Source organism: Sciurus vulgaris (assembly GCF_902686455.1).
Source record: "Sciurus vulgaris genome assembly, chromosome: 8".
NCBI lineage: Eukaryota > Metazoa > Chordata > Mammalia > Rodentia > Sciuridae > Sciurus > Sciurus vulgaris.
Window position 1 is genome coordinate 96,884,520 of NC_136468.1, and position 27,953 is coordinate 96,912,472.

The following is a 27,953-nucleotide window of genomic DNA, read 5'->3' on the forward strand; positions in this document are numbered from 1 at the left end:
CAGGGTTTCCACAGCCCAGCACCTCTACACCTCTCACTCTCCAATTCATTCTCCTTGTTTTTATTTTCTGCTTAAAATAGAAACTTCCTGACAATGTGCTAGTGCCCTTTGTTGACCTGTCTCCGGGGGACAGGTGCTGGTTATGCTGAATCAAGAGTGCTGCCCATGTGACCGAAATGAATGGATGCACATTTTAAGTCTGCCAGCCCACCAGTCCCCCAAATTGAAGCAGACATACCACCTGGCAAATTAACCTTGTGAGTGGAGGTGGATCTACCATAAGTCTAATGAAGTCTTAGAGTGTCTTCCAAAGCTGGGAGAAAGAAGCCCCAGAAATGTGTCCACAAGGTCTTATGCTTTGTGAAAGTTGCAAAAGAAAGATATTTTAAACACAATTGCTTTCTCTGTCATATTTTCATGTATGTGGCCATGGAAATTTTGGGGATTCTGTCTTTGCCTAGCCAATCAGAAGTCAAAATGGAGATCCATGTAGATTGGTTTTATGTGTTAGTCTCCTTTTTATGATTATAACAAAACACCTGAGATTATCAACTTAAAGGGAAGAAAGGGTTATTTTAGCTCATAGTTTCAGAGGTTTCAGCTCATAATTAGTTGGCCCTGTTGCTTTGGGCCTGTGGTGGCATAGTACCTCATGGTGGGAGTTTGTGGCAGAGGAGGGCTATTCTCTTGGCAGCAGGAAAAGCAAAAGGAGAGAGGGAGGAAGGAGCTGGAGTCCCAATATCCCCTTCAAGGTCACACCCTCAATTACCTAACTTTCTCCCACTAGGCCCCTCTTCTTAAATCTTGCACATTGTCACAATAATGCCCTTAGCTGGGAACAATCCTTTAATACATGGATCTTTGGGGTACATTCAGGATTTAAACCGCGGCAGTTGAAGATAATCTTTGTGTGGTTTGTGGTTATTTCTGTGTACAGTTAAACTATTGCTAGATAATGTCCATGAGTGTCATAACAAAGGTGACCAAAGGCCAACAGTCCTATTGCAGTGTAGATATATGTGGCTCATGGAGGAGAAATGAGACAAGAGATGTATAGAAGCCAGTCAGTGGCAATGGCTTCCCTTTATCTGATGTGCATGGTGAGCAGGAGATGGTTTGCTCTGGTGCTCAGCCTTTCACAGTCAAGAATATATTTGATGATAAATCATCTGCAGTCAGCACTTGGTATCCACGGGTTCCACACTTGTGATTCAGCTAACCACATGTCTGACCACTGGCAGATTGTGTACTGTGTACTTAGGTCTGTGATGATTGTGTCCACAGTGAACATATATAGACATTTTTCTTGTCATTATTCCCTAAATAATACAGCCTAACAATATTTATGTGACATTTGCATTGCATTAGGTATTATAAGTAATCTAGACATTGAAGTATACCGAAGGATGTGTGTAGGTTCTATGCAATTCCCTTTGAGGACATGCTCCCAGTGACCAAAAACCTCTCATTAGGACCTGTCATTAGGACCTGCTTCTTAAAGTTTCCACTGCTTCTCAATAGTGCAAGCTGAGGTCAAAGCCTTTAATGCATGGCCTTTGGGGGACATTCAAGATCCAAAATATAGCACTTATAATACCTAATGCAATGTAAATGCTATGCAATAGTTGCGATACTGTACTATTCAGGGAATAATGACAGGAAAACAGTCTGTACATGTTCAGTACAGTTACAACTTTTTTCAGATATTTTTGATCCTCAGTTGAGTGAATTCACAGGGGCAGAACCTGCAGTATGGAGGGTCAAGCATGCTAGAAATGGAGAGTGAGTCTTTCACAGCTTGCATCCAAAGAAACCTGACAGACATCTTCCCACTGTGATGACAATCCTGAAGATTCATACAACTTTGCCACTAACGATTCATGTAGCTGAAAGAACTCTTTTTTTTTTTTTTTTTTTTTGCGGTGCTGGGGATTGAACCCAGGGCCTCATGCTAGCAAGGCAAGCAATCTACCGACTGAGCTATCTCCCCAGCCCTTGAAAGAAACTCTTTTAAACTATCAATGATTAGCAACAAATTTTAGTTCATAATTCTTTCTGAAGGCAATGACATCACAAAATCATTGTTGTAAGGAAGAGACAATCAGATTATGCAGCTTCAGAAGACAGGGAAAGCTGGACTGGAAATGTAGCTCAGTGGTAGAGCCCTTGCCTAGCATGTAGGAAGCCCTCGGTTCGATTTCCAGCAGAAGCTTCCAAAGAAAGGATTTTTATCATTTTTATGGTCTTATGGTACTTGTTGACTTTTAAAAGTTCTTGATTTGCTCTGATTTCTTTTCTCCTTCTAAATAAGTATTCAAGTTTATGCCTAATTTTGTATTTATGGTTTTGCATGCTGGTTTTAAAAAGGGCCCATGACAGTTGAACTGTCCCTGCTTGTTTAAGTCCTTGGCAGCCATCCAGCAGCCTTTCTAGGTAAAGCCTCAGCTTGCTGGTCCATCTTTAAGTCACCGACAGAGACAGGGTTAGGCCCTGACACACCAAGATCATGAGCAAATTGCTGAACATCACTGGGTGTTTCATGTTTTAAGAAGCCCCCTTTTTAAAATGATTCACTCTTGAAGGGCTCAGAATATTTTCTTGCTGGAAGTGATCCCCAAAAAGTTTTATTAAGGGTTACTTCAAGGAAAGTTGGAGGGAAATTGGTCCTAGAAGAACACAGCGCCACACTGTTATTCAGCTGTGCTCTTGGGGAAAGAATTTTGCAAAGATGCTGCTGCTGAGGGTCCTTTGGGCCTGTGACACAGGGACCTGTAACAGGCTGCTGATGAGCTGATCCAAGTTTCTGCCTCCCTGTGCTTCTCGGCTGTGTGTGTGCTTGAGACACTCAGTGTCCACCTTGGTCTCCAAACACCTGCTCAATCTGGGCGTTGAATGGATTCTCCTTTCCCAGGACCTGGGGCCACTGGAGCTTCACCTTCTTCCAGAAATTCTCTGCCAGCAGCAATGAAGACACCTGCAAGAAAGAACCCAAAGGAGGAGGACAAGGGAAATTATAAAAGGGAAATAACTGACCTGCAAGATTTACTTTATTTTTTCTGTGGTGGGCAGACCCTAGAACAAGCCAAGTGAGTGTGAACACAGTTCTTCTGTAGGTGAGTCTCCAGATGAGAACATGGCCTGGATCACACACCTTGATTTTAGTTTTGTGAGATCCTAAGGAGAGGACCCAGCTAAGCTATGACATACAGAGATGGCAAGATAATAAGTGTGTATTGTTTTGAGTTGCCAAAGTAATTTGTTATTTGATAATAGATATCAAGGACACATTCTCAGAAATCATTTATGCATTTATCCGTGGACAGTTAACATTTGCTGCAGGCCTGAGGCTTGGGTTTGGAGATGATTATGATGGAGCCTCCCTTCTAGGAACTCTGAGTCTAGGGAGGGTCCAGGCATACAAAATGTCACCACCAAACCCCTAGGGCGGGCTGTGATGATGAGGGGCACACCAGAGGGGAAGGGTATCAACCCTGCCAAGTGGGAAAGGGGCATGGCCTCTTGCAAGAAGGTGATGGCTGAGCTGAATTTTCAAGGAGGAGGTGGCCAGAGGCTGCTGTGGGTAAATGGTGAGCGTGGAGGAGGACACAGCCTCTGCCAAGGCCTGGAGGGAGGGAGGGAGTGGCTTGCCAGGGGACTATGAGTGCCTGAGATGAGGCTGAGCAGGGCCCCTGCAGGGGTGGGGTCCTGGAGGGGGCCGTGGGTGTGGGCAGTCCAGCTGGAGGCCTGGGTGGGGGAAATCCTTGCTTAATGCCTAATGGGCTAAGCTCTGGCTCTCCTGCATAATTCCCACTCTCTGATTCTGTTGCCGCATGTCAAATTTCCCTTCATCCATGTTAGCAGGATCCTGTGTTGGTTGTCCAGCACCCTGGCGTGTCATCAGCATCCCTCGGAAGAGGAGGCTCTTTCTCTACAGATAATACCCTCATTTGGCAAATGAGACCTGACCAGGCCTCTGGGTCCCAGATGAGTCCATCTCCACAGTGAATTTTTAATGCTGAATAATAAGAGAAACATGATTGCCGGAGGCCTTAGACGGGAATGCAGTGTTGCGGTAAGGAGGTGTCCCTGACTTTATTCAAAAGCACAGGGACACTTGCCCTACAGAGGGGTTGACAGTTCACCATTTTGATAGGCAGGGTTGTGTGACATTGAACATCTCTCTTGGACTCTCTGGGCCCTAGCCCTCTTATTTCCACAGTGAATGAGGTGGAGTCATTGATCTAAAGTCCATCCTAGGTCTAAATTTTGTGTAATATTTTAGTAGTTGTTAGAAAAGCTAGAACTGATTTAGTCATGGCATTAAATATCCTCAGTATTTTTATGTGTTCCTGGGCCTTCTGAGGTAGACCTAAAATTCCCTCTAATCAAACACATAATATCCACACAGTATCTAACACCCTGTACTCCCTTTACACATAAGCACATACCATACATACTACACACCAGCCCAGCCACATGCTATACTCATACAACACCTGCACAATATACACGGTCCACGCACACAAACACATCCACACATCCACACAAGCACATTCACACACCCCCTTACCACATAGCACACACATCATATACACATCCACAACACCGCCCAACAACACAACACCCCCCCACCATACACCACACACACACACACACACTTTGTGCTTAAACCTGGAACAAGTCAAAGGCTGCCTGTCAAGCTGGTCATGTTTTTCAGGAAGGGTCAGATCATCTCCCATACAAAGCAATCAGTGTCTTCGAAGACAGAGGCCTGGTCTTGTGTCTGTTTTCCCTGCCATTTCTCAATGAAGGAGGGTGCTGCCAGGTCTGTGGAAAGTGACCAGTTCCTCTGCCTTTTTTTTTGGCTTTAAACTTGATACACCTACGCTGTCTTTCTAAGAAGTATGACATGCCAAGGCATCTGTGGGCATTTATTTCATCTCTGTGTTCATAAGGGAGGAGACGGAGTGAGGGTAAGAAGAGGAAAGTGAAAAAGCTCAGATTTGAGCACGTGGCAACTGTTTGGTTTGAAAGCAATTAGTGGGCTGTCACTCCAAGAGATTACAATATTTATGAATGTGCATTGCTAAAATATCGGGTCTCGAATGAGAGTGGCTCATGATGAAGTGATCCACTGTAATTGTTCCTTCATCCCTTCATGTGACTCATGTTTGCTGAGCACCATGGGGCTTCTCACATGAGCAATCCCTATCACGCTCCCATGGTACACCACACAGGAGAGGCCCAGCTGTCCTCTGCTCCCTTCCTTCCAGATCAGTCCTTCTTGAACACTGCTATTTTTTTGTGCTTCTCTATTCACTTTAAAAAAGTAAAACAATATCTATCCCTTCTAGGAAAATTGAAGGAGAAAAATCAGCACAAAGAGAAAAAACAGACTAAAAAGTTATCTGTAATTAAAATAGAGGGAGCTTCTAGCATTGGGTGTAGGAGTTTGACTGATTTTACACACACACACACACACACACACACACACACACACACACACACATAGTGGATCCCTCTGTGAATATCATTTTAAAATCTAAACACAGATGCAGTAAGGTGAACTCTTTTTGGTAACAGATACACACAGTTGTATAACTGCCTTACAATTTTATTTGCTTTGCTATTACCAACGTATTTGTTGGTGTATTATCATCATAAAGATAGATCTGCTTCATTGTTTTTATTTGATGTGTGGTATTCCATCAGGTGGGTGCAAACTCATTTATTTTATAGGTGGAAGCTTTTTTCACGTATCTCCATACCATTTGTCCTAAGGCCAGAGGACAGAGACACCTGCTTCTGCCTGTGCACACAGAATTGTGGAGCAGGAGGGGCTCATAGGCTGCCTGGCTTGCTCCCTTACCCCCCTGCACATGCATGGAGTGCAGTCTAGTTCAGCAGAATGCCAGGGAGTGGGGTGTTCTGGTTATATGAGGTCTTCTGGCTAAAGGAGTTAGGCCCTTCTGGGTTTCTTCCTTGAGAGTTGAAAATCCTTCAGGGTTCACTTTTTTGCTTTCTTGCATATAAACATGTCTAGTTCATAACCATAGCTTCCAGAAGCAACTTCTGAGTTCATCAAGTCAGCTTCTCATAATAGAGCCTGACGTTTTATTTAATTGCTCGGTGATTTGGAATTGTGCTGAGCCATCTTTCTATTGGTCTGTGACCACTGTTGAGAATTTGAGAGGAGATGGGTGGAGTCTATACTGACTCTAGGATGCACTTGAGCTGGATTTCTTGAGTGAAATCTCTTTGATAAAAGAATTTGCCTTGTAGTCCTCTTTGTTTGGTCTTTTAGATTTTTTTTTTTTTTTTTTTTGCACTGGGGATTGAACCCAGGAATGCTTTACCACTGAGTTATATCTCTGACCCTTTTCATTTTTATTTTGAGACACGGTCTTGCTAAGTTGCTGAGTGCTTCATTAAGTTGCTGAGGCTGTCCTCAAACTTGCAATCCTCCTGCTTCAGCCTCCTGAGTCACTGGATTACAGGTGTGCCCTACTGCACTTGGCTACATTAAAAAAGAAAAAAATGAGCCTAAAGATCTTACAAGAATTTTTTCCCTCTTACAGAACAAATTTTTCAATGGCCGCTTTTTCTTTTTACTGGGATTACAGCAGTGTTAGCATTATATTTCCCAATGCAACACCTACATGATATCACTATTTTCCAATGCTTCACACATTTGATATTAAGGGTAAACCTTTACATCACTGAGCATGTTCCCCAGACTCTCCCACAGCCCATTGGGTAGATCTGAAGAGGGAGGCAGGGAACATACATTTTTACAGCTCCTCAACCTCACCCCCACCCCAGGCACAGTACTGTTTGAGCACTACTTCTTATGACTCATAATGTATTTCTGTTAAGTTCTGTGAAGCTAACATTGGTGGCTTTTATTTGATTTAGTATGTTAGCTCAGTTGATGGACCCATTTTGGCTGTGAAGACTGAGAAAAGTAGGAATGATGGAAGATTTTGCAGAAGCTCAAGCTTCCTTAGGCACCTCTGCTGGGGTTAGAACGAAGTCCCTGGGTAATAAGGACACTATTTCATGAACTCAGTTGGCTCTGTGCTCTTGCAGAACCTCTGCCACAGGGGCCAGGTGGCTGCCTCATGGGCAATGTTCCTTGTATCCTGACACCACTCCCATTTTTACCTGGTGTGGCCCCATCCTCCAGGGAAACTATGTCTGACAGCCGTGGTACCTCTGTGGGGCATCACCTCCACACCTGTCTGCCACTAATCTGAAGCCAAAACCACGTGGTGGTCACTGGTCCACTGGAAACTCTTGGCTACTCTTTAAAAATCTTGTAGAAGAAGCTATAAAGCAAGACAACTTAAGACCATGTTGTCTTATTTAAGATTTTTGTGGAATGCCTCTTTCAGTTTTTATTCACAGCCCCAGAATGGGGCTGATCTCCCCAGAATGGGGAGAAGAATGGACAATCATGATGCAGCAAAGTTTCTTGGCTGGGCCCTGGTCAATAGCCGCCATATGCTTTCAGAATTTTTCCTGTCTTCTAATGAAAAATTTCAAATTAAGGCATATTTCTTGGATCAACTATGTTTTTATTTATGATGAGTGCTTTTTTGGGGAGGGTTTCCAGTCCTCTAAGAAAATACACTGATGTCAGGAACACCCCATGGGTTCATGAGACACACCAGGATATGGGAGCATTCCAGCAGCCCTCATGGCTGGATCTGATCTGGGGGTCCTCCCCACTCCCACCTCATAAGCTAACTACTTTTTTTTTTTTTTTTTTTGCTACTAAAATAGAACTCCTTAGTGGAAGAATCATAAAAACAAATCCTAAATAAGAACGAGCTTTCTGTAATCTTTTAAAAGAGAAAATGCAATTTAGGACAAGATTATACAGATTTCACCAAAAACTTAGCATGGCTTTTGATACCTTTTAAGTTGAACTCTTGCTAAATTTAACTCTGGGCTTCTACCAGACCAAAGGTATAAAATCCGTTCTGAATGTATTTCTCCCACAGGAAGCATGCTCCAGGGCTATCTTGAGAAGACTGCTTTTAAACACCTGCGGGAAGCCCTAACCACAGGAAGGCAGAGTGCTCTTCCTCTGCCCTCCTCATCTGCACAGGAGAACAGTCCACTGGACTTGGTTGTTTGGTCTCAATTGATTTTAAATCTGCAAACTGCAAACTGCAAACATGACAGCAGTGTAAGAGTATTTAAACATTAACATTTAAGGAAAAATATCAATTCCCTATCAGCTCTGTCCCCTTGTGCTGACTTGGTGGGTCATTACCAAAACGATAGTTGCCAAGTTGGTACATAAAGGAAATTAAATAGACATGGTCACTGCTCTGAGGACAGGACCAGCCTGCAGTGACTGTTTGTGAAGCACATTTGAAGGTCTCCTGGGTCAGACTGTTCTCCCTTCTGTCCTGTATCATTGCCAATGCTCTTTCTTCTTCGTCTTTGTTTTTATCTATTTTTGTTTTAGGAGCTCCATAAGTCTTCCCATGGCTCTTGTTTCCCAGGGGCTTACAAGTTGAAACAAACAGAAATCTGGAGGCTATTAACCTCTTTGAAACAAATCCATTGATTATATGTACAATGTCTGTCTCCAGCAGCATACAGGGTTCAGGGCTGAACTGGGAGGAGGGAATTGATTCATGGAAACTTCCTTGCTTGCAGTAAGAGTTTGAAGAGGACGGTTTGAGTTGCTGTCGGCATCATGAGAGGAGAGGAGGTTATTTCGCAGGGAGCGTGGTTCGGGCGAAGCTTCCAAGGCAGGAGGTGTCAGGGATGTTGACAGGTGGTCCCCGAGGAGCCAGGGTAACAGTATTTGATTTCGGTCTGTGACTCTTTTAACACTTTCTGTTTCCTGTTGTCTGATTTTAGGCCTGGAGATCTTTTAAGTGACTCTTCAGATGCTTAACTTTACAGAGACTGGAAAAAGTAGATGTTTAAACTGGTAGAATCCTATAGCTTTCATGGACAATGCAATCTGGGTCTTGGGTCTTTGTAATATTGTTTTTTGCGTAGACAAAATTTCCTTCCATTTTTCCCAGTCCCCTATCTGATCCCACCAAAGTATTCCTCACTCTGCTACTATGAGTATCTTTTAAGACTATGAGTCTATTTCTTGCTTAAAACCTGCAGTGGCTCCCCATTCCCTGCAGAAAGGCCAAGCCCCATGCAGACTTTACAGGGTCTGGCTCCTGATTTCTTTGCTCTCAACCCTGCTCCATATCCAGATAGTGCCAAAGCACTTTGGATCCCTCCGCGGTGCTGGGATTTCTTTCATATTCAGGTCTGTGGCCACACAGTTTCCTCTGCTCAAAACACTTTTGCAGTCCGTGCCCACCTCTTCCCTTCACTCTTCTGGTTCAAGATCTTAGTTCTGACGTCACCTGCCCTGGACAACCTTTTCTGACACCTTTTCCTGTTCCCATGCTGCTACCGGGGCATTCTGTGCTCGCATGGTTGGAGGCATTTACGACATTGTATTTGTTTCCTCATTGTTCACCTACTTTATGCTCTAATCTTAAATAGCAGGGGCTTTTTGTTTGCTTGTGAATTCTCACGCTGCTTGACGACTGGGGAGGCACACAATAAGTATTTTTGGATGGAAAGTTGCCAAATGTGGACTTTTCAGTTCGCCATAGGGCATGATAAACTTTCAAGTTTGGGCCTGGCCATCCATGGTTGCTCACTTTAATGTGGCTATACATCCGCTGCCCACTTTACCACTGGTTACCAGCGTGTGAACAAATCTTGCAGGAATCACACGTAAGCAGCTTCAGCCTCTGACTTTTTTTGGCAGCCAGGTATAGCAAAGTTGTTTGAGCACAAGCTAGACCCACAGTTTGACCCAATATTATTTTAAGAGTCAGGGACAGATTGATTATTTGATAGAGTAGACGGATATGTCCTGAGGGACAAAGCAAAGCTGTCTTTGACAGTTTTTTTTTTCGAGTTTGTTCCTAATTTACACCTTACCTATCTTTTCCTATGCGCACTCTCTACAGAATCCAAATTCTATTGTGTGCAGAGAATGATGAGAACTGCTATCTCAGCCAGGTGTAGTGGTGATGTGCCTGTGGTCCCAGCTATTCCAGCAGAGGCAGGAATTCCAGAGCCTGGACAACAAAGCAAGACCTGGTCTCAAAAGAACCACTACCTTTTTCTTCATTATTGGCAGAAAGAAGGGCTTTACATTCACTGTTCTAAAACCAAAGACGACGGTTTTTGGCAGTCAGACCCTAATATGTAACCAACTTCCAGCTAATCATTCTCCAATCAACTCATCCATTTGATGCACAGGGAAGTTAGATATTCTGAAGTTCTTAGATTTTTAAAAAAAATTTTGATTATTTTAAACAGTGAGGTAGGCAATTCATATCCACTTTAAAATTTACCCTTCATTTCCTTTGTGGAGTTTCACTGTTTATTCTTCCATTAGGAAGCACCCTGCTTTTTTGAGAGAATTCTTATCTGTGCCCGCTGGCACTTGTGAAGCGTAGAGCTGGAGAAAGATGAGCTGCGGTTCCATCCAGGATCTCGAGGGGATGACTGACCCTCTCTGTGGCCCAGCTGACCACGGAAACTGAGGCCACCAGGGGGGCACCTCCAGGAGTGCTCTCAGGTTTGTAGCCTTATTATTGCCACACCAAATTTCCCAAAGCTTGGGTCAGAAAGACGAAGGATTGCCTGCCCTGGACAGCCTATTTCCCCTGTGGAGGACAACTTTCCCAAAATTTTGCCAGTGGCCAAGTACTCCCACACGTTTTCCTCTTCTTTTTTAAAAATAAAGAAATGTCAGGACCAAGTCCAGTATACCTGACAGATGAAAGTGGAGCTCCTCTGATGGAAGCCAGGATAATAAGCTGGGTGGGGACAGGAGGAAAGGGTCCTGCCCTCCAGCTCCCTTGCTTTGTGAAATGGCCAGACTGGAGCTGCTTTATAGAGCTGCACTTCGGAATGCAAAATGAGAAATAGCTCTGACTGCAGGATACTGATAAGGACATTTCCCCATCTCCTACGGTATCCTTTCTAGAAGGATCCATGGAAGAAATTTCAAACAGCTCTTGCTTTCAAGAATCATTATGCTGGTGGATTTTTTTCTAAGTGGTTGGTTTCTGTTTTACCTGATGGAGGTCATGACTATCTTATGGAAGCCTCTTGCCCTGGTTGCTTCACAGCCCTGAGTGGATGTTGTAGGTAGGCCTCATCTGGCAGTTTCTTAGGCCTGTCCTGCACAGATTCTATGAACTGTAGAAATCAAGTCAGGAACCTGGGTATGATTTCTACCTTATTTTCCTTTGCTCCTAATTTTCACTTCATTTTGATTGCATTTTCTTATACATGTGTGTACATTACATCAAATCCTTTCCGGAACAAAACAAAAGAACAATGAACATATGCATGAATAAGTTTATAAAAGAAATAACCAAGCAGATAGATGTCAGATCTGTGCTTTACTGTAAGGTATGGAAAGTGACAACCCTGAAAGAGTGTGGCCTGGGAAGAGGGAGCTAGGAAGATGGCAGCACATTGACAACGCTGATCCTTTCCCAATGCACCCTTTCCCAGTGACAGGACAATCCCTGGGAAGGAGACATCCACCAAGCCTAGAATGTCAGGCTCTGGGAGGAAGCCATAGCATTGATTCTTCCCCAAATAAATCCTTTCCCAGTGACGATATAATGGGACTCTGAAGGGAAAGAGATAAGCACTGAACACTGACCCCAGACCCATTCTTCCTCAAGTAAAAATATTGTCCAATAAAAACAAATTTCCAAATTCTCACAAACCTATTTCCTGAGTGCCCAAACTGACACACTCTGTCAATAATTAAGTCACCTCTCAGTGGAACCTATATAAGCACGGATTCCTCCTTTGGCCAGTGGCTTATTTTCCGTCAGGAAAGTGTGTCCACCAAATGTGTGACTCCACCGCTGAATAAAGGCTTTGCTGATCTGTGAAGTTTGCACCTGGCTTGTGGTAACACTTACCTCATTGGGGTGAAATCCATCCACAGGTTCAATGAGCTGCCAGGGCTGTCCGCCTCTCTTCTGCCACTCCTCTATGACTGTAGAACACATAACCAGAGGGTCACAGATACACTTCCACAAGCAATGGTCAATGCCAAGGGCAGAGACCACATGAGATGTCATCAAGGATGCCCCTTCCCTTCCAGGCCATGGCAGCCTCTCAGCCATTGTCTTGGGCTGGGAGCTTTCTGAACATAAATGCATAAAGGATCTTCCTATGGTGTGATTTTCTTTTTCTAACTCCAAAAGACAATGTGTGAGCTTGCTGGAGGAATGTGGTTTGTGTAGCTGGTGTGCAGGGGGAAAAGGGAGCTCTAAAATATTCAGCAATTTAAGTCTATCTCATTTTTCAGTGGACAGGAGCACAGCAGTGCAGGGAGGGAAATTTAGCATTTTGTGAACATCTCTTTTCACAGGCTGCCATTCGCAGATGCTGCCTCCATGCGTCAAGCCATCACCTTGAACAATCCTACAGCGTGTCAGAAATACAATTACATAAAATTATCTCAACATCACTTTTAGAGAGAGTATGGCTACAGCGAAAATATTATGAGCCCCAAAGTGATGAAAAGCAATAAAACTGTCCTTCAACAAGGGTGAGAGACCAAGAATGTCGGTGGCTCCAAGACAACAGCGTAGTTAACTCTGTGTTGTACCGTCACAAAGCCAGTAAGAACTCCTGAAGGAAATTCCAGATCCCTGGAGAGCCTCCAAAGAGACTTGTGCTTCCTGCATGTCACTGCCCTTGTTTCCTGGTGTCCAATGAAGGCAGCTAAGATTCCTCTGGTTCTTTTCTCGTCATCCCCCAGAAAACACAGGACAGAGGTCTGCCCCTCTTTTTCTCCCTCTATTACTCCAGGGAAGGATGGAGATTCTATTGGGGGCTTTGACTGGACGAGGGAAGCTGGACTTTCCCAGGGCTGAATCAGTACACTGCTGCTTCTACAGTTACTCCAGATATCACAATTCATCGTCCTCACTTATTATCCAATCTCTGTTCCCCGAGAGACTGCAGATAATGTTGCCCTTCTCAGAGTTTAGGGAGACATTCATGCCACTGGTTTGGAGTCCTACACACTGGATCATCAGTCCCTGGTAGTATTTCCTGGTGAAATGGCCACCACTGAACAGCTCTTGCATGATATGCTTCTGGGTTTTCCTGGAGGCTGATACAAGAAGCAGCTCTCGGTAAGTGGACCTTGCATTTCTTAACAAAACGCAGACTGAGTTGTCCACTGTGTCACTGTGTCATGTCCCCCACATGGAGCCTCAAGGGAGCATTTGCTTCATGGTCCCTCTCTCTCAAGGAATGGTATGCATCAGCTCCTCTGATATAAAGTTCAGAGCTGTGTTGACACTTGTTCCACTAAGCCAGCTTGCAGCCCTCGACAGTTTCTTTCCTGTCCTGGCCACAGTGTCCTGTAAAAGGTAGAGTCTCAGGGAAACTTATTTGCCTCAGTCCCCAGTTTGCCTGGCCTGTTCTGCTGTTTTAGGGGCTTCGCCTTGAAATCAGACTTTCTGCTTCAGGTTCATTTCTGTCTGCTCTGCCCTTTCCTCTGTATCTTGCATTTCAAAACTCCTGTGTCAGTCCCAGATTGTCATCCCTGGCACAATGCTGGCTCTGTCTGCTCTGTGACCGTGTTCTAGCCCATCACTGGCTCTGACTGACTCATATGCCCTGACATTAACTTATGCTCATTTCAAACTCTTTGTTCTCCCCGTTGCCTAGACCAGTTTCCTCCTCCTCTACTGGGTCCTCCTTTGCTAAAGTCTTTTTTTTTTTTTTTTTTTTTTCTTTATTCGGCACTGTGGATTGAAACCAGGGACACTTTACCACTGAGCCACATCCTAGTTCATTTTGTTTTTTTGAGACAGGGTCTCACTGAGTTGCTTAGGGCCTTGCTAAGTTGCTGAGACTGGCTTCAAACTTCTGATCCTCTTGCCTCAGCCTCCTGAGTCTCTGGGATTACAAGAGAGTGCCGCCACGTCTGGTTCCTGCTTTTCTATTTTCTAACTTTATGTTGGCTCTGTATCACAGCCACCTGCACTCCAAATGTCCAACACGTTGCCCTTAAAGGAGAGTCAGGTATTTAGAAGGATTTTTGCAAATACGGAGCCAAAGTCACTTCTGTGGAGCTCCCTTCATGCCCTTTCTGCTCTCGTGGTATCTGTCTCCTCTCTCCTTGCAGTCCCACGAAAATCAACAAGGACGAGAACAGGCCCTGCCTGGGTCAGATGTCGGCCTCCCAACCAACTCCTCAGAGACATCAGAGGCAACCTTGCCTCCATTTGCTTGCATGGCTTTCTACTTCAACCAAGTTGTCAATGAGATTTTTTAAATCCCCCTTCCTTTATCCTTTTTTATTTCTAGTTTGGTTTTTTAAATTATGCTGTACAGATGTTAACAGAAGAATAAAAATAAACAAAATCCCAACTGTGTCCCTCCCAAATCCCTATGTTGAAATCTTCGCTGTCCACATGATGATTAGGAGGTGGCCTTTGGGATGTAATTAGGCCATGAGGGTGGAGCCATCATGGATGGGGACCCCAGAGAGCTATCGCACCCTTTCTGTCATGTGAGGATAACAAGGAAAATTTGGTGGCCTGCAACCTACAGGAGTGCTGTCACCAGAGCCCAACCATGTGGCACCTTGATCTTGTAATTCCCACTTCCAGAAGTGTGAGAAATAGAGCTCTGTTGTATAAGCTATCTAGTTTATGGTCCTTTATTATAGTGGCCTGACTAAGACAGATGTTAAAAATTCCCAAGCTGTGTTAACAAGACCAGGCCAGTGGGAACTGAGCCCAACTAAGACCTCAGATAGAGCCAGCCAAAAAGTTGCAAAGAATTGGATGAAGAAGACCCTAGGCAGAGGTCTCTTGTATTAAGTAGATCTACAGCAAGTCATGGGCTGACCAGGTTCACCCTAGCATCCTATGATCCAGTGGGATAGGAAATCTCACACAAGACTTTTTGACTTTCTGTGTTTACAGAGAAGGTTGAGTGACAAGTTCAATCACAACCTGTCAAAATCCAGAAAAGAATTACAGTGATCAGGAGGCTTAGAAACTGCACAGTGGAAAGCAGATTTGAGCCTGTTAAGGAAACACAGCTTAAGCCCAGGTTGTGTTCCATGAGAGAGAGGCTTACTAGGAGCCTAGTATGAAAAAAGGTCAGATTTGCTTATACATGAGTTTCCTCCAGTGTGATTCAGTTTTGGCAGTGTGATTAGTTTATTCTAAGCTATTTCCATTTTGAGGTGAATTTTATGTGTTTTACTAACTACCAAACTAAAAACTATGGTCCTTAGAGAAGGGAGAGGTATTGATAGATATCTCTAAGGAACAGCATAATTCAACCATCAGCGATGATTTTCAAAATGAGAAGAGATGGTCATTCCCTTCTGCTTCCTTTGCAGGTTTGAGCAATTCCATAATTGTGGAGATTGTGACAGAAAAACTCAGGAATAAAAGCATAAAGAAAAGGGAAAAATATTTACTTGACAAGTTTTGCCAGGGAGCAGATGCATACCCTATGTGGGGTCAGTGGGAGAGGGCTGATTTTTAGTATCACCAAACTTGGATATCAATTATAGCCCATTCTTCACTACCAATAATCTTGTTCTGTCTCTAAGTCTCTCTCCTCTGTATCAGTAGCCACTATGAGGGAGTCTAGCCTTCAGAAAATCTGACTTGCCGTATAAAATAATACAACAGGTATTAAAAGAAAATGCCATGAGGTTACCAAGGCTATAATCAGTCCATTCAGAGTAGAAAATATCATTTTCTCTGTGTCTATGTGGGAGTATGGGTCACCACATAGTAGTAGACATCAGGATTGTAAAATTTAGAGGTAACCTTAGACACTCAAATTCAAGAGTATAAGGTTTTAGTTGTACTTTGACTATTCCTAGACAGACTGATACTTTAAAAAAAAAATCTTGGGAAGAAATTCTACTTCCTCAGGAGAAATGCAATAGCAGTCAGTAGACTAAATTTCTTTTTTGATTGATTTCAGAGTAGGAGGTGCATTTAATCAAGGATAACAGTAAGTTGGTCAGTTTCCTTCCTATCCAGAACCATCATTCAAAATAGGTAAATGAATTTCTAATTGTTCTTCAAAAGACATGAATTAAACTTGAAAGATCATGGACCATCTGCTGGGATTTGGTACATGATATGTCTTTATCTGTGAAGTCAGAGGAAGTCTACTAATGACTAGCTTTTCAAAGATGTAATAGAGATGGTGGAGGAAGGCTCACAAGACTCTTGGGGGCTCTGATGAATAGCAACACTAGCAGGCATTTTAAAGAACTGGTTAGCATCATGGAGTCACTGGCAGGTTTTACAGAAATATCCAGGGGAGTGGGGAACCAAAGACAAGATTTACTGGGATTGAGTTGTCTTGGAAGCTGAGGGCAGCTGGAGGTATATTTAAACTGTTGGTGTAAAAATGGCCTTATCAGCCAGCTGGCATTTTCTTTCCTTTGCTGGAGAGGTGTGTTACAAAGAAAAAGGACATCACCTGCTCAAGTTGGCATTTCCTGAAGGGAAAAAAATTGCTTCCTCTGCTTAGTTCACAACAAGTTGGAAAATGAGTCAGCAAAGCATAAAAAAAAGTTTTTGGAGATGAGCAGTCATCTTTCAGTGCTGGACTGAGGCTGTCAGAGTGGAGAACAAATAGGTCTTATGCCTACCCTCAAGTGACAGGGGTCCTCAAGGGCAATTTGCTCTGTCACCAAGATGTAAGATTGTGAATTTTGGAGGCAGGAGAAATGAGGATATTTGTGATGTAATAGTCAGCTCAAATATAGTACTGAAATGAGAAGAGGGTTTCATGGGACTGTTAAGACTGCATATTTAATAAGTGACTGTTAGGTTTTTATTTCTGATACAGAAAGCACTGATGAGAAGCTGCATTTCTACCTATCTTCCGCAAAGTAATTCAACAAATCCTCAGGCATGAATGGTGATAGGCATTCAGCTGGACAGTGAAAGAGAATAAACACGTATTACCTGAGAGAATGTAGGAGCTGCTTTATAAAAGCTGATGACGGAGACAGTGGGAGATGCTGGTTAACAGCTATTGAGCCTTATTTTATTTTATTTTTTTGCTATTGAGCCTTATGACTCTACAAGCTTTGCCTCACTTCATCCTTACATAAAGCCTATGGTTTAGTTATTGCTAACTTACTTAACTTAAAAAGAAACAAAATTTTATTAGTTGTTTAGTTTGCTTGAGTGTATGGAGCTACTCTGTCTGAACTGATGTAAATCTTGGACTCTACACAGATGTAAATTTTGGACTCTTTCTATAATAGCATACTACACCCACATGAAGTGGATTTCCAGGCTGATGTGCTGTCCAGGTCTCGTAAGTTACCCACAGAAATGAATCTGAGTGGATGATCCCTCCACTTACTCTGGAAAACGCTAACATTTCAATCTCCAAATGTTCTTGGGCGTAAGTCAAGTCATTGTCACAGTTCCTGAAAACTAGATCAAAATTCTAGCTTTTCCAGAAGTCGACATGGTAGCACCCATCCACTCAGTGTGGGTTGCTGTATCAGATGTTCACATACGCAGGTTCAGAGCACCACTGTTTCCACTGTTTTTCACTCTGTCCATGAGTCTTCCCTAATGGGGTGCCCACTTACTTCGCATAGAGAAGATGAAGAAGGCCCTGCACCAAAATGGAATCTTCACAGTTATTTTTAACAAATGGCAAGAGATTGCAAAACAAGAAATTCCCTGTACTGTTGATGGGAATTGCTAAGCTAGGAGAAATACCTGGGAAGTTGCTATCATGGTGATGTAGAATATTCAGCTCAGTTTATCTGAGATACTCTATTTTTGTTCTGCATTTATTGTTGCCAGGAAGACAGGAAAGAGCTGCTGAGGTTTTGCTTCCAAGCTTTCTAGTTCACCACTGGAATGCTAGGTCAAGGATAAAGCTCTTCTCTCTATATTCTCATGGAGATAATTCTGTTTGGTTGACAATGATATTCCAAGCATCTACAAAGCTCTTGGCACAGAGAGGACATTGTAAAAAAAAAATCCGATGATTGAATGACAAAGCTCTTAATCTTGGGGTGTTAGAGACCTGCATATAGATGACCTGAAGATTGGGATTTTGCATTTGCAACTAGCTCCTAGGTGGTGTTCATTTTGCTCATCCCGAACCACACATGGAGTGGCAAGGGCATAAGACCATGGTACTCTCTCCTGGGAACAGGCTATGTAGCAAGCATAGCATTATGAGCATGAAACATTTTACATAGCCATCACAAAGATTGTTAGGTAGATATGGCATCCCCCTTCCAGGTCTAGAAAGGGACTCTTGTTAGAGATGTTCAGAGAATTGACTATGGTCCCAGAGATAATAAATGACAGGGCTAGGGATCACCCTGGAAAATATAAAAGTCCCATGTGAATGTTAGATATTATTATATTTTTAATAACTTTATTTATATTCAAGGTTGGTGATGATCAAAGATCACTTGGTGGTGCATTTGTTTACACCAGGAATTCATTAACGAGTCTTTAACTCTGCATTTTAATGAGAGGTTATTTATCAAAATGTCTCTCCCCATGAGAGAAATGTGTGTTATGCAGGCAGGAAATCTAGTTAAGGGAGATCAGTCTTGTTGAAAAGATGTTCAGAGTTGAAGTACTAGAGTCTGCAATGCACAATGTGTCAGCTAATGTAATATTTGATAATTCATGATGGCCATCTGCTCTATCCCAGATGCTTGGGCCGGGGGAGGGGTGGCTGGTGGTGGGGGATAGAGATGATAAACTCTGGATAAGAAATCTTCCATCCTTTGCATACACGGTAAAGCTTTTTCATTAGCATCATCTCAGCTGGCAGTCAATCAACAGGGGGCTTTCTCTTGTATAAAAATTGCTTAGCAATGAAAATGAATCTGGAAGGATTATAATCAATAAATAATACTTTTTTTAGAGTCAAGATGTAAAGGATAAATCAGTAGCTCTAGTAATCATGCCTGTTTTTGTGGAGCCTCTCATTAGTGACTTTAGTGTTTGGACAGAACACAAGAAAAGGAAGTTGATATTCTTTCCATAAAGTTGGGATGTAGGTTGTTTATTTCCCCACACACAAACTCTTTGGTTCTTCCCTTATAGATTCTGTTAGGTTGAGGATGAGGTTCATCCTGTCTGGGACCTGGGAATCTACACTGCCACTGAGTCCCTAGGTAACCTGGTGCCTCACTTGCCTCACTGTGAGAGGTATGGCCTTACCCCTCATTTCTGTTACACCCATCTTTAGCCTGCAGGTAAGCAGGGCATAGCTGAATTGGTAAGAACAGGTTAGATGATTCCATTAGCTCCAAGGTTCCCAGTTCAAAGCTCTCTCCAAAGGTCACTGTTTCTATTGCTTTCAGGATTCTGATGTGATGGCAAGAGTCAGAATGTCAGTCATCAAGAATACAAACAGAAATCAATACTGCAGAGGATGTGGAGGAAAAGGAATTCTTTTACACTGTTGGTGGGACTGTGAATTAGTACAACCACTACCGAAATCAGTATGGAGGTTCCTCAAAAGACTAGGAATGGAACCACCATTTGACCCAGCTATACCACTGCTTAGCATTTATCTTAAAGAATTAAAGTCAGCATACTATAGTGATACATGCATACCCATGTTTATAGCAGCACAATTCACAATAGCCAAACTATGGAACCAGCCTAAGAGTCCATCAATGGATTAATGGAAAAAAGAAAATGTGGCATATATACACAATGGAGTTTTAATCTGCCATAAAGAAAAGTGAAATTATGTCATTTGAAGGAAAATGGATAGAATTTGAGACCATTATGTTAGGTGAAATAAACCAAACTCAGAAGGTCAAGGATTGTCTGTTTTCTCTTACTTATGGAAGCTAGGGAGGAAAAAGGAAAAGAAAAGTGTAGGGTGGGAATCTCATAAAAATCAAAGGAGGATCAGTAAAGAAAAGGGACAAGTGAGGGAAGGGTTGGGGAACGCTATTGGCCAGATTATACTGTTATATTGTGTGCATATATGTATATGTAATAACACATCCCACCATTATGCACAACTATAATGCACCAATAAAAAATGTGGAAAGAAGAATAAAAAAGAAAAAAAAAGATGATGAGGGCATGATGGTGAGCCCTAGCCTACCCAGAAAGAGTCTCACACATTATCTTTTTTCAATGTGGAGAGCTATTAGTGTCAGAATGGGCAGCAGTAACTCTGCCCAACCTGCTGCTTGCTGCTTTATTAACTCAGCACTCCGGCAGGCTCTCCACTGTAGCTGCTATGTCTGTACTCTGTCAATACCTAAACCAAGCAACTTACTTTCTTGGAAGGCAAAATCCATGTGGAAAAGATTGAAGTTCGTAAATTTCTCACTGGTTGCAATTTTTTTCAGTGTATTGGAGAGTTGTTCCGCTCTCTGAATAGGAGGGAAATAGGGAGAATTCCATGACATGGAGACTTTGACTTTCATGAGACAATTCAGGCAGAAAAAAGAAATCGATCTTCCCCTCCCCACTCCACCTTCCTTTCTCCAAGCCATCAGCAAAGAATAGCTCTGCACATTAAATTCTATTCATGTGCAAATGACCAATGAGCATATGAAAAATGTTAGCATTCATTAGGAATCAAATCAGTGCAAATTAAAGCAATATGATAACTTTTCCCCCATGGGACTGGCAATGGGATGAAAACCTTGAGAACGTGAATGTTGGGGTAGTAAATGAGAATGCTGATTAGTTTCACCTTTCTAGAAGCAATTTGATATATGGGTCACATCCTTAAACATGGACATGCCCTTTGATCCAACAAATTTTATAGGAATTTATCTTAAGGAAGTAGAGATGTCCATAAAACATACATCTTTATATGTATAATTATTCATTGCAATGCTATTTATCATAGCAAAGAACTGGAAACAACCCATATGTCAAACACCAAGGGACACAATAAATCATGGTATATTGATATGCTGTATATTTTAAAGTGGTTATATTATTATGATGTGGAGAAACAATACATGAACATTGGAATCAGAAAAGAACGTGTATGCTCATACTATGTAGGTAAAACCCCAAAGCTTATTTATGGAAGTGATAATGAAAGACATATACACATAGTAACTTTGAATGGCAAAATTTTGGGTGATTTTTGTGGTTGTTGTTTGTGTATTTTTATGTTATTCGTGTACAAATTGAAATATTTTTCTTTTAAAAATAAGATTCAATAAATCTGTTTTAAAGAGATAGTTCACTATCCATGAAAGTAGTTCAAATCATTTTACTTGAGCAATGGGTTCCCTCACAGACATCAGGAGGTCCTCATTGACCTCAAGAGAACTCCAGTGATAGATGGGGCTAACCTTGCTCGGCTTTCCACTTCTATGACTGTATGTAGAGCTGGCTATGTGTGTGTCTGTGTGCGTGCGTGCGCGTGTGCACATGCACGTGTGCATATGGGAGTGAAAATGACCTTAAGACACAGTGAGAGATCCAGACCCAGACAGAGGCAGAGAGAGGCCACCTCAAGTTCTCTTGGTACCTCCCGCACCCTGGCAGTTTGATTTCATTATTCATCAGCTTGATGATCCTTCATGCTTCCAGAATTCCATCCCCAGTGAAAACTGTAGCATATACAGGAAAAGAACGATCCAAGATGGTATCAAAAGACTGTGCCAGTCTTACCTCTGAAGTGAGAGTCCGGAGCGTCTTGTTGGAAGTCATCCAGCCACTGCAGGGGCTGACCTGAGAGCAGGAAAATACCACTTTGATTAAAAGGGAGCAGCAGTGGGTAACAGGTGTGTGTGTGTGTGTGTGTGTGTGTGTGTGTGTGTGTGTGTGAGAGATGTGGCCTTGCAGCAAGTGTCTGTGAGCTCACCTGGAGGCAGTTCAGGAAGGAGTACAGTTGTGCATAAGTCACATCTTTATTAAGCTGGCCTGGAAAACAGAGAGGTTGGATATGTTGTGTGTGTACTCACACATGGCAACACTTAGAGACATTCATAGGTGACTCAATGTCCTGTGTAGAGGCTGGTGCTACCAAGGGGACTTTCCCTGACTTGTCATTTATCATTGCCCATAAAGTTGAAAGCCAGCCTGAGCACCTTGGTGAGGCCCTAAGCAACTCAGTGAGACCCTGTCTCTAAAAAAAATATAAAAAAGGGCTGGGGATGTGACTCAGTGGTAAAGTGCCTCTGAGTTCAATTCCTGGTACACACCCACCCACCCACACACACACACACAAAAGAAAAAGCCTGTGATATACTTCTTTCTGAGTCCCTAGGGATTCCAGGTTGGGGAAGGGACCTAGGGATTCCAGGTTGGGGAAGGGACTCTAGGGAGTTTACTCCCAATGGAGAGCTCGGAGGGCTGGAGGGCTGGCCTCATCTAGACTTCAGAGAAAAGGAATCTGTATGACCCAGAATACCTTCAGCAAAGCACTCTGCAATGCAGAGGCTTTCTCCCGCAGTGGTATGAAAGGCTAAGTTCCTGTGGGGCACAGGGAGCATTCCAGGTGGTAGCTGACTGAATCCTCCTTTCCAAGTTTATGAACTACTCAGGTCTGACTCAAGTGTCCCATGCTGAAGACCTGACAGAACATTCTGAGTGTCTGAAGCTCTGACCATGGAGTGTCCTGCGGATGAATCGAAGGCCTGATACACTTGGGGGGCATGGGGGAGCCCAGCATATATTGTCTCCCTTCATGGCACTGGGCTGAGGTTTTCCCACTGAGTATCTTATTTGAGTTCTAATTAGTACATATGCCCTAGGCTTATCTTTGGGTGCAGGTTTCTAATTTGCGTACAACCAGAGAAACCATAGTTGTACCCCATTTGTGTACAATGAATCAAAATTAAAAAAAAAAAGAATGAAGGGAAAAGTGTCATTTGGGCCCATTCAGAACCCTTCTGAACATCCGCCATAGACCCAGAATCTGAGGGGATTATTTCTCTTCCAACACCCCCCTCTCTCCCTCCTCCCAGTTTATCCACCCCCACAGGCAATCAACTTTCATGCTGTGGCAGAGACATAAAATCTACTTCCCCCCTCCCCAGTTCTCTGGGGTGAATGACTGATGCTGTATCCATTAACACTTCTCACACTTTTGAAAAAATCAAAGAAGATAATAGGACCTATCTCTGAGTGAAGAGAAAGATTGAAGGTGATGGAACACAGCCTTATTTTTCACTTATACCTCGGATCAGTTAGACCGAAAGATAAATTCAATTTGCTTGTCATAGAGGAAAAATATATTCTGTCTCTGTGTGGGTGAGTGAATCTTAGAACCAGAAAGCCATAGACTTATTACTGCCATTAAAGTCACAGTGACCCGCTAGCTCTCTCTTCAGCTCAGGCTTCTGCCTCCTCACATTTTAGATGAATCCCAAGCCACTGGCTTCATTGCATTGGCTCAACATGGAGCTCCTGAGTTCCCATCTTTCCCCAAGTCTTTACTTCCACCCACTGAGGCTTCTTTTCTCTCTCCTTCTCCCCCTCTCTTTGGGCTTTTTGCAATTTGCCCCTTCCTCTGTGTCCCAGCCTGTCTCAGCCCAGTGCAGAACAGCTGCAGAGAGTGAGGGAGGCCTGCAGCTTCTACTCCCCCGCCCCGTCATTCTGGGACTGGGTTTCCTCAGTAGCTTTGCTGAGGCTCTGACACCTTGCTGGGTCCTGATGTGTTCCCTGGCTTTAAGGGATGGCCTACATCTCTTTACTCTGCTCAGTGGCTGAGGTCTCTTCACACTGAAAGGAGGGTCCACGAGTAATGCTCCTGGACCCTCCCCACCCACTCCTTTAAGCCTGGATTGCTTTGACATCCAAAGGGACTGGAGTTTGTCCTGTTCTGTGGACACTGGAGATCTAACCAGTGAATGTTCTTTGGGGGTAAAGCCCAATCACAGCCTGGCTCCACCCTGCTTTACTCACCTGTCCTGCTGTTCTACCCCTGTATCCCAAGGTCCCGGGTACCTTGGGATGAGACCATGGCACGGATCCTCCATCAGGACCTAGTGAAGTCCCTCTCCCATTCCCTTCTCTCTCCCCATTATTTTGGCACTGGCTCCAAATGAACCTGGTTGATGAATGGACAATCCTTAGTGTGAGTAGCTTGGCCTGCTGGTGTATTAGGAGTGATAGAAGTTAATGGAAATGTCAATGAGTCGCTTTCCCACGTCTCTGGGAGGGTGACTCTGGGTTGGCCACATGGAAGGTTGGTTGTGAGTGCTTGTGATGGGCTAATGACTTCAAGGAAGGGAAGAGGAAAGATGACACTTATGATTTCTCCCTTTACTGGCATTGCCAGTTTGTCATTCACTCTTTCTTTTGGGGGCACTACCTTTAACCCTATTGCTTTAACGCAATTTTTGCATGTTGAGGAGCCTTGGTATAAAGATGGATCCTACCTATATGTTGTACCTATAAAGAGGTTCTGTCTGTGATCCCCTGGTTAGATAATCAAGCCAGTTAAGAAAGCTGATCAAGAAAGCCCAGGAGCGGGCTGGGGTTGTGCTGAGTGGTAGAGCACTTGCCTAGCACATGGAGGCATTGGGTTTGATCCTCAGCACTACATAAAAATAAATAAAGAAAATAAAGAAAATTGTGTCCATTAAAAAAAAAAAAATGCCCAGGAACAGGGGAGAGGGACTTCACACAGAGTCCAGGGATTATCAGGGGTTGAAGAACCACAGTGTGTGTGTGTGTGTGTGTGTGTGTGTGTGTGTGTGTGTGTGTGTGTGTGTGTATGAGAGAGAGAGCAGTGAGCTGGCCCAATGGCTGCCATATGCTCTCTCTGAAGATTAAAAGATGTGTTCTACTCCAGCTGGCTAGAAGGAGCAGTTCGTGTCTCAGTAATTTTTAAGTTCTTGAGGATAGAATCTTTGATATTCGTTTAATGCCAGGAACATATTTGAAATCTTAGGTACTATAAAAGCTTAGTACCAATGAAGATCAGTCATACCTCCATGAAATACCATCTAAATGTATTTAAACTACATTCATTCAGACTGGGAAGAAGCTGGCAATGTAATATAAACTACAAGGTATTTTAAGAGACATCGGTATCAAGTTGAAGAGTAATGGGGCAAGATGGACTTCCTGGTTTGTGGCAGTGACCCTTCGGGGAAGGCTTGCATGTGATTTCTTGGTAAGCAGCACCCTGACTTCTTAGCCACTCTGACCTTTTGGACAACTCCCAGAATGCTCATGACTTGCAATGCTGTCCTTGGCACTGGTCCTTGTTGCTGTCAGGATCTATATGCTTTCTCCCTGGTGGGGTTGTCTTTTCTCACTCATTTGAGGACAAGGACTCCATCTTATGTCATCTTTTGGTCATTTAGAAATATGTATTTCAGACATATTTCTGGAATGATTACCTTCCTCCTATACCATGGCTGAGAAGATTTAAGACCGGTCAAGCTTGACTTTTCTCAAAAGCTCTATGCAAGCAGAATCCTAATATGCGACCTGCTAGCTGGCAACTCCTCACAAAGACAATGAACTCTCACCAGGAATTTCAATTACTGGTGGAGATCGTGGGTTTGTCCCAGCTCTTGGCTGCTAGTCATTGACTGGCAGTGACTCCTGAACATGGTTGAAAAGGAGAGTTGCTAGGAGGGATCCATCATTCCTTCCTCCCTGGCTGTTGTTCCCAGCCTCCATCCCCTGCTACTTGATGCTGTGGCATTTAACCTTTGCACAATGCTCAGACTGTGTTCTGTCTGACCTATCCAGTGGGAAAGGAGGAAGCAGAGAATGTATCATTGACCAGGGTTTCTCTCCCTACTGCTCTGCTGTCTGAACTCCCCTAATCCTTAAGAGGTGGTTAAGGCCAAGTCTACAGACCCATCACCATGCTTCTAGACTCAGATATAGAAATGAATAGAATTCCTTTCCCAACCACTGTTTTTTGCTGTGCACAAGTCTTGGTGCAGTGTCCCAGGATTTGGACTTCAGTGATTGGCTGTTGAGTAGGATGAGATCTGCTTTAACCTGGAAAGTGACCAAACCTGGAGGCTGGTTCAGCTTTAACCCTGCTTCGTGGCTGGCTTGTATCCAGTGGGAATGGATATGCAGAGGTTGAGTTGGAGAGGGAGTAGGGAGACAGCTGGACCACAGTCCTTCCTTCAAGCCTCTCATCTTATGTGAGTTGTGAGCCCTGTCGAAGGAGGACTGGGGAGGCTGCAGGCTGCAAGAATCCCACCTACCTCCCCAGTCTTTCTAGGAAGGACCCTGTTGCTTCTTCAGGAAATTTATAACTTATTTCCCATGGCAACCAGGCAGCAGGGATAATTTGGGATATGAATAATTACTTAAACATATTAAACAAATTTTAGATGGTTTTAGCTTTTTCCCTAATTGGATTTTTTTTTCAAAACTAGGGTTTTTATGGAAAACACTTGTTCCACCTTTTCCTTATTCTTCTTTTGTGTTATGAAATGCCACTGCATGATTAGTGGCCAGAGAGAGGCTAAAATTTCTCACTCTAGGTGCTCCTGAAATTCTTGGTTGTGGGGGCTGTCTTGCATATTTCAGGATGTTCAGTAGCATCCCTGAAGTCTATGTCTTAGATGCTATAGCACTCTTTCCTCAACCCCCCATCGTGACAACAGGTGGGGATGGGCGGACAGTCCCTGGTTGAGAACCTCTAGCTGACATAATCCACAAAGGCGAATGATTAGTCTCCCATTCATCCTTTTTTCTTCCACCACTCCTTTCCAAATTGCAGGGAGTCATCATTATCTACTGTTGTTAAATTGAGTGAATCATAAGGTGCATCCAAAAGAGTTTATGGAGGTAATTTGATGAGAAGTTTATGGAAAGAGAATGCAATTTGAAATCAGAAAACCCAAAGTCAAGTCCATCCTGGTGTGATGAGGTAAATTGGGAGCACACTTCCCCTGTCCCTAACTTCCCCTCTCCAAGCATTTCTTAGCATTAAAGGACTCTGCTGGAGAGACTGATTTTCATAGCTGTTGGCTCAGAGACATTTTTAGCCTGTGTGATTGTCCTTTAAGCCTTCAAGGCAGCCTGGAGTGGAGCAAAGTTCCCCCAGGTGTGTTCACACTGTTGTTGCTAAGGGATGAGGGCAAAACTGTGTGAACAGGAACACTATGCTTTCCGTAGCTGGAGTGGAAGGGTATTCTGCTTGGATAATAGCATGTGTGATCCGCTTGAGGCTGTCAAGAGGAGAGTGACTTCATCCTCAGTGATGGGGAGTTGGAATGTAGAGAGTTAACATTTCCTCCCCCGTGGAGAGTTTAGAGCTCTTTGAGAGCTGGGTAAAGGATACCTGCTCTTTTCTCATGTGGGCAAGGGTGGAATTTTCTGAGGGAGGAGGTGGAGAGGTTGGCTTAAACAGGGGCTGCAGAAGGACAGGGAAGATGGAAATGACCCCAAATCATATACACCAGGGCAAGCTCTTGATGGCTTCAAGTGTGAAATCTGGCTCTGTACTTTGCTCCCTCAGGAAGCCACTAAGGAATGTGTTGTGGGTTTTTCCCTTTCAATTGCTCCCCTGACTCATAAGAAAGTGCTTAGCTTGGGTTGGTCTTGGGGCAGGAATGGTAATATGGGGGAAGGGCAGCCCTTTCTTCACTATTGCTAGACCTGGGTTGCTATCAGTGTGGGGCTGAGGACCGGAAACCCAGGCCTCTCCTTGTAGATGCTCTTCAGAGAGCGCTGAGGCCACCACTGCCAGCCCTCTTCCCTCTTTAATTTTCCTCCTGTGATGTTTATCACTCTTTAACATGCTTTTGGAGTCTTTTCCCTTCTGGAATATAAGCTTTCCGTAGGCAAGAATTTAGAACTATTGTGTTCATTGCTGGTTACCCAGTACCTAGACGTGTGCCCTGACACATAAGGGGCACTTAATAAATAGCTTTTGAAAAGACATTCTCCCTTGAA

The 27,953-nt window shown here is 43.5% G+C and overlaps 1 protein-coding gene across 2 annotated transcripts in view; it reads right to left on the reverse strand.

Annotated features, from left to right (window-relative positions):
• Window positions 1-504: 504 nt before the first annotated feature.
• Window positions 505-27,953, reverse strand: part of AOAH (acyloxyacyl hydrolase) — a 225,359-nt gene continuing 197,910 nt past the window's right edge. Inside the window, exons 17-22 of one of the 2 annotated variants that reach the window (XM_079151170.1) lie at window positions 21,934-21,992; window positions 21,741-21,800; window positions 20,380-20,476; window positions 11,997-12,073; window positions 2,007-2,974; window positions 505-1,897 (exon numbers count right to left, since the gene is read on the reverse strand). In XM_079151170.1, the coding sequence (XP_079007296.1) occupies window positions 2,846-2,974; window positions 11,997-12,073; window positions 20,380-20,476; window positions 21,741-21,800; window positions 21,934-21,992 (422 nt within the window). In that variant the 3' untranslated portion in view covers window positions 505-1,897; window positions 2,007-2,845. Of the gene's footprint in view, window positions 1,898-2,006; window positions 2,975-11,996; window positions 12,074-16,961; window positions 17,020-20,379; window positions 20,477-21,740; window positions 21,801-21,933; window positions 21,993-27,953 lie in introns of those variants that run through there. The other variant, XM_079151171.1, reaches the window with a different exon arrangement.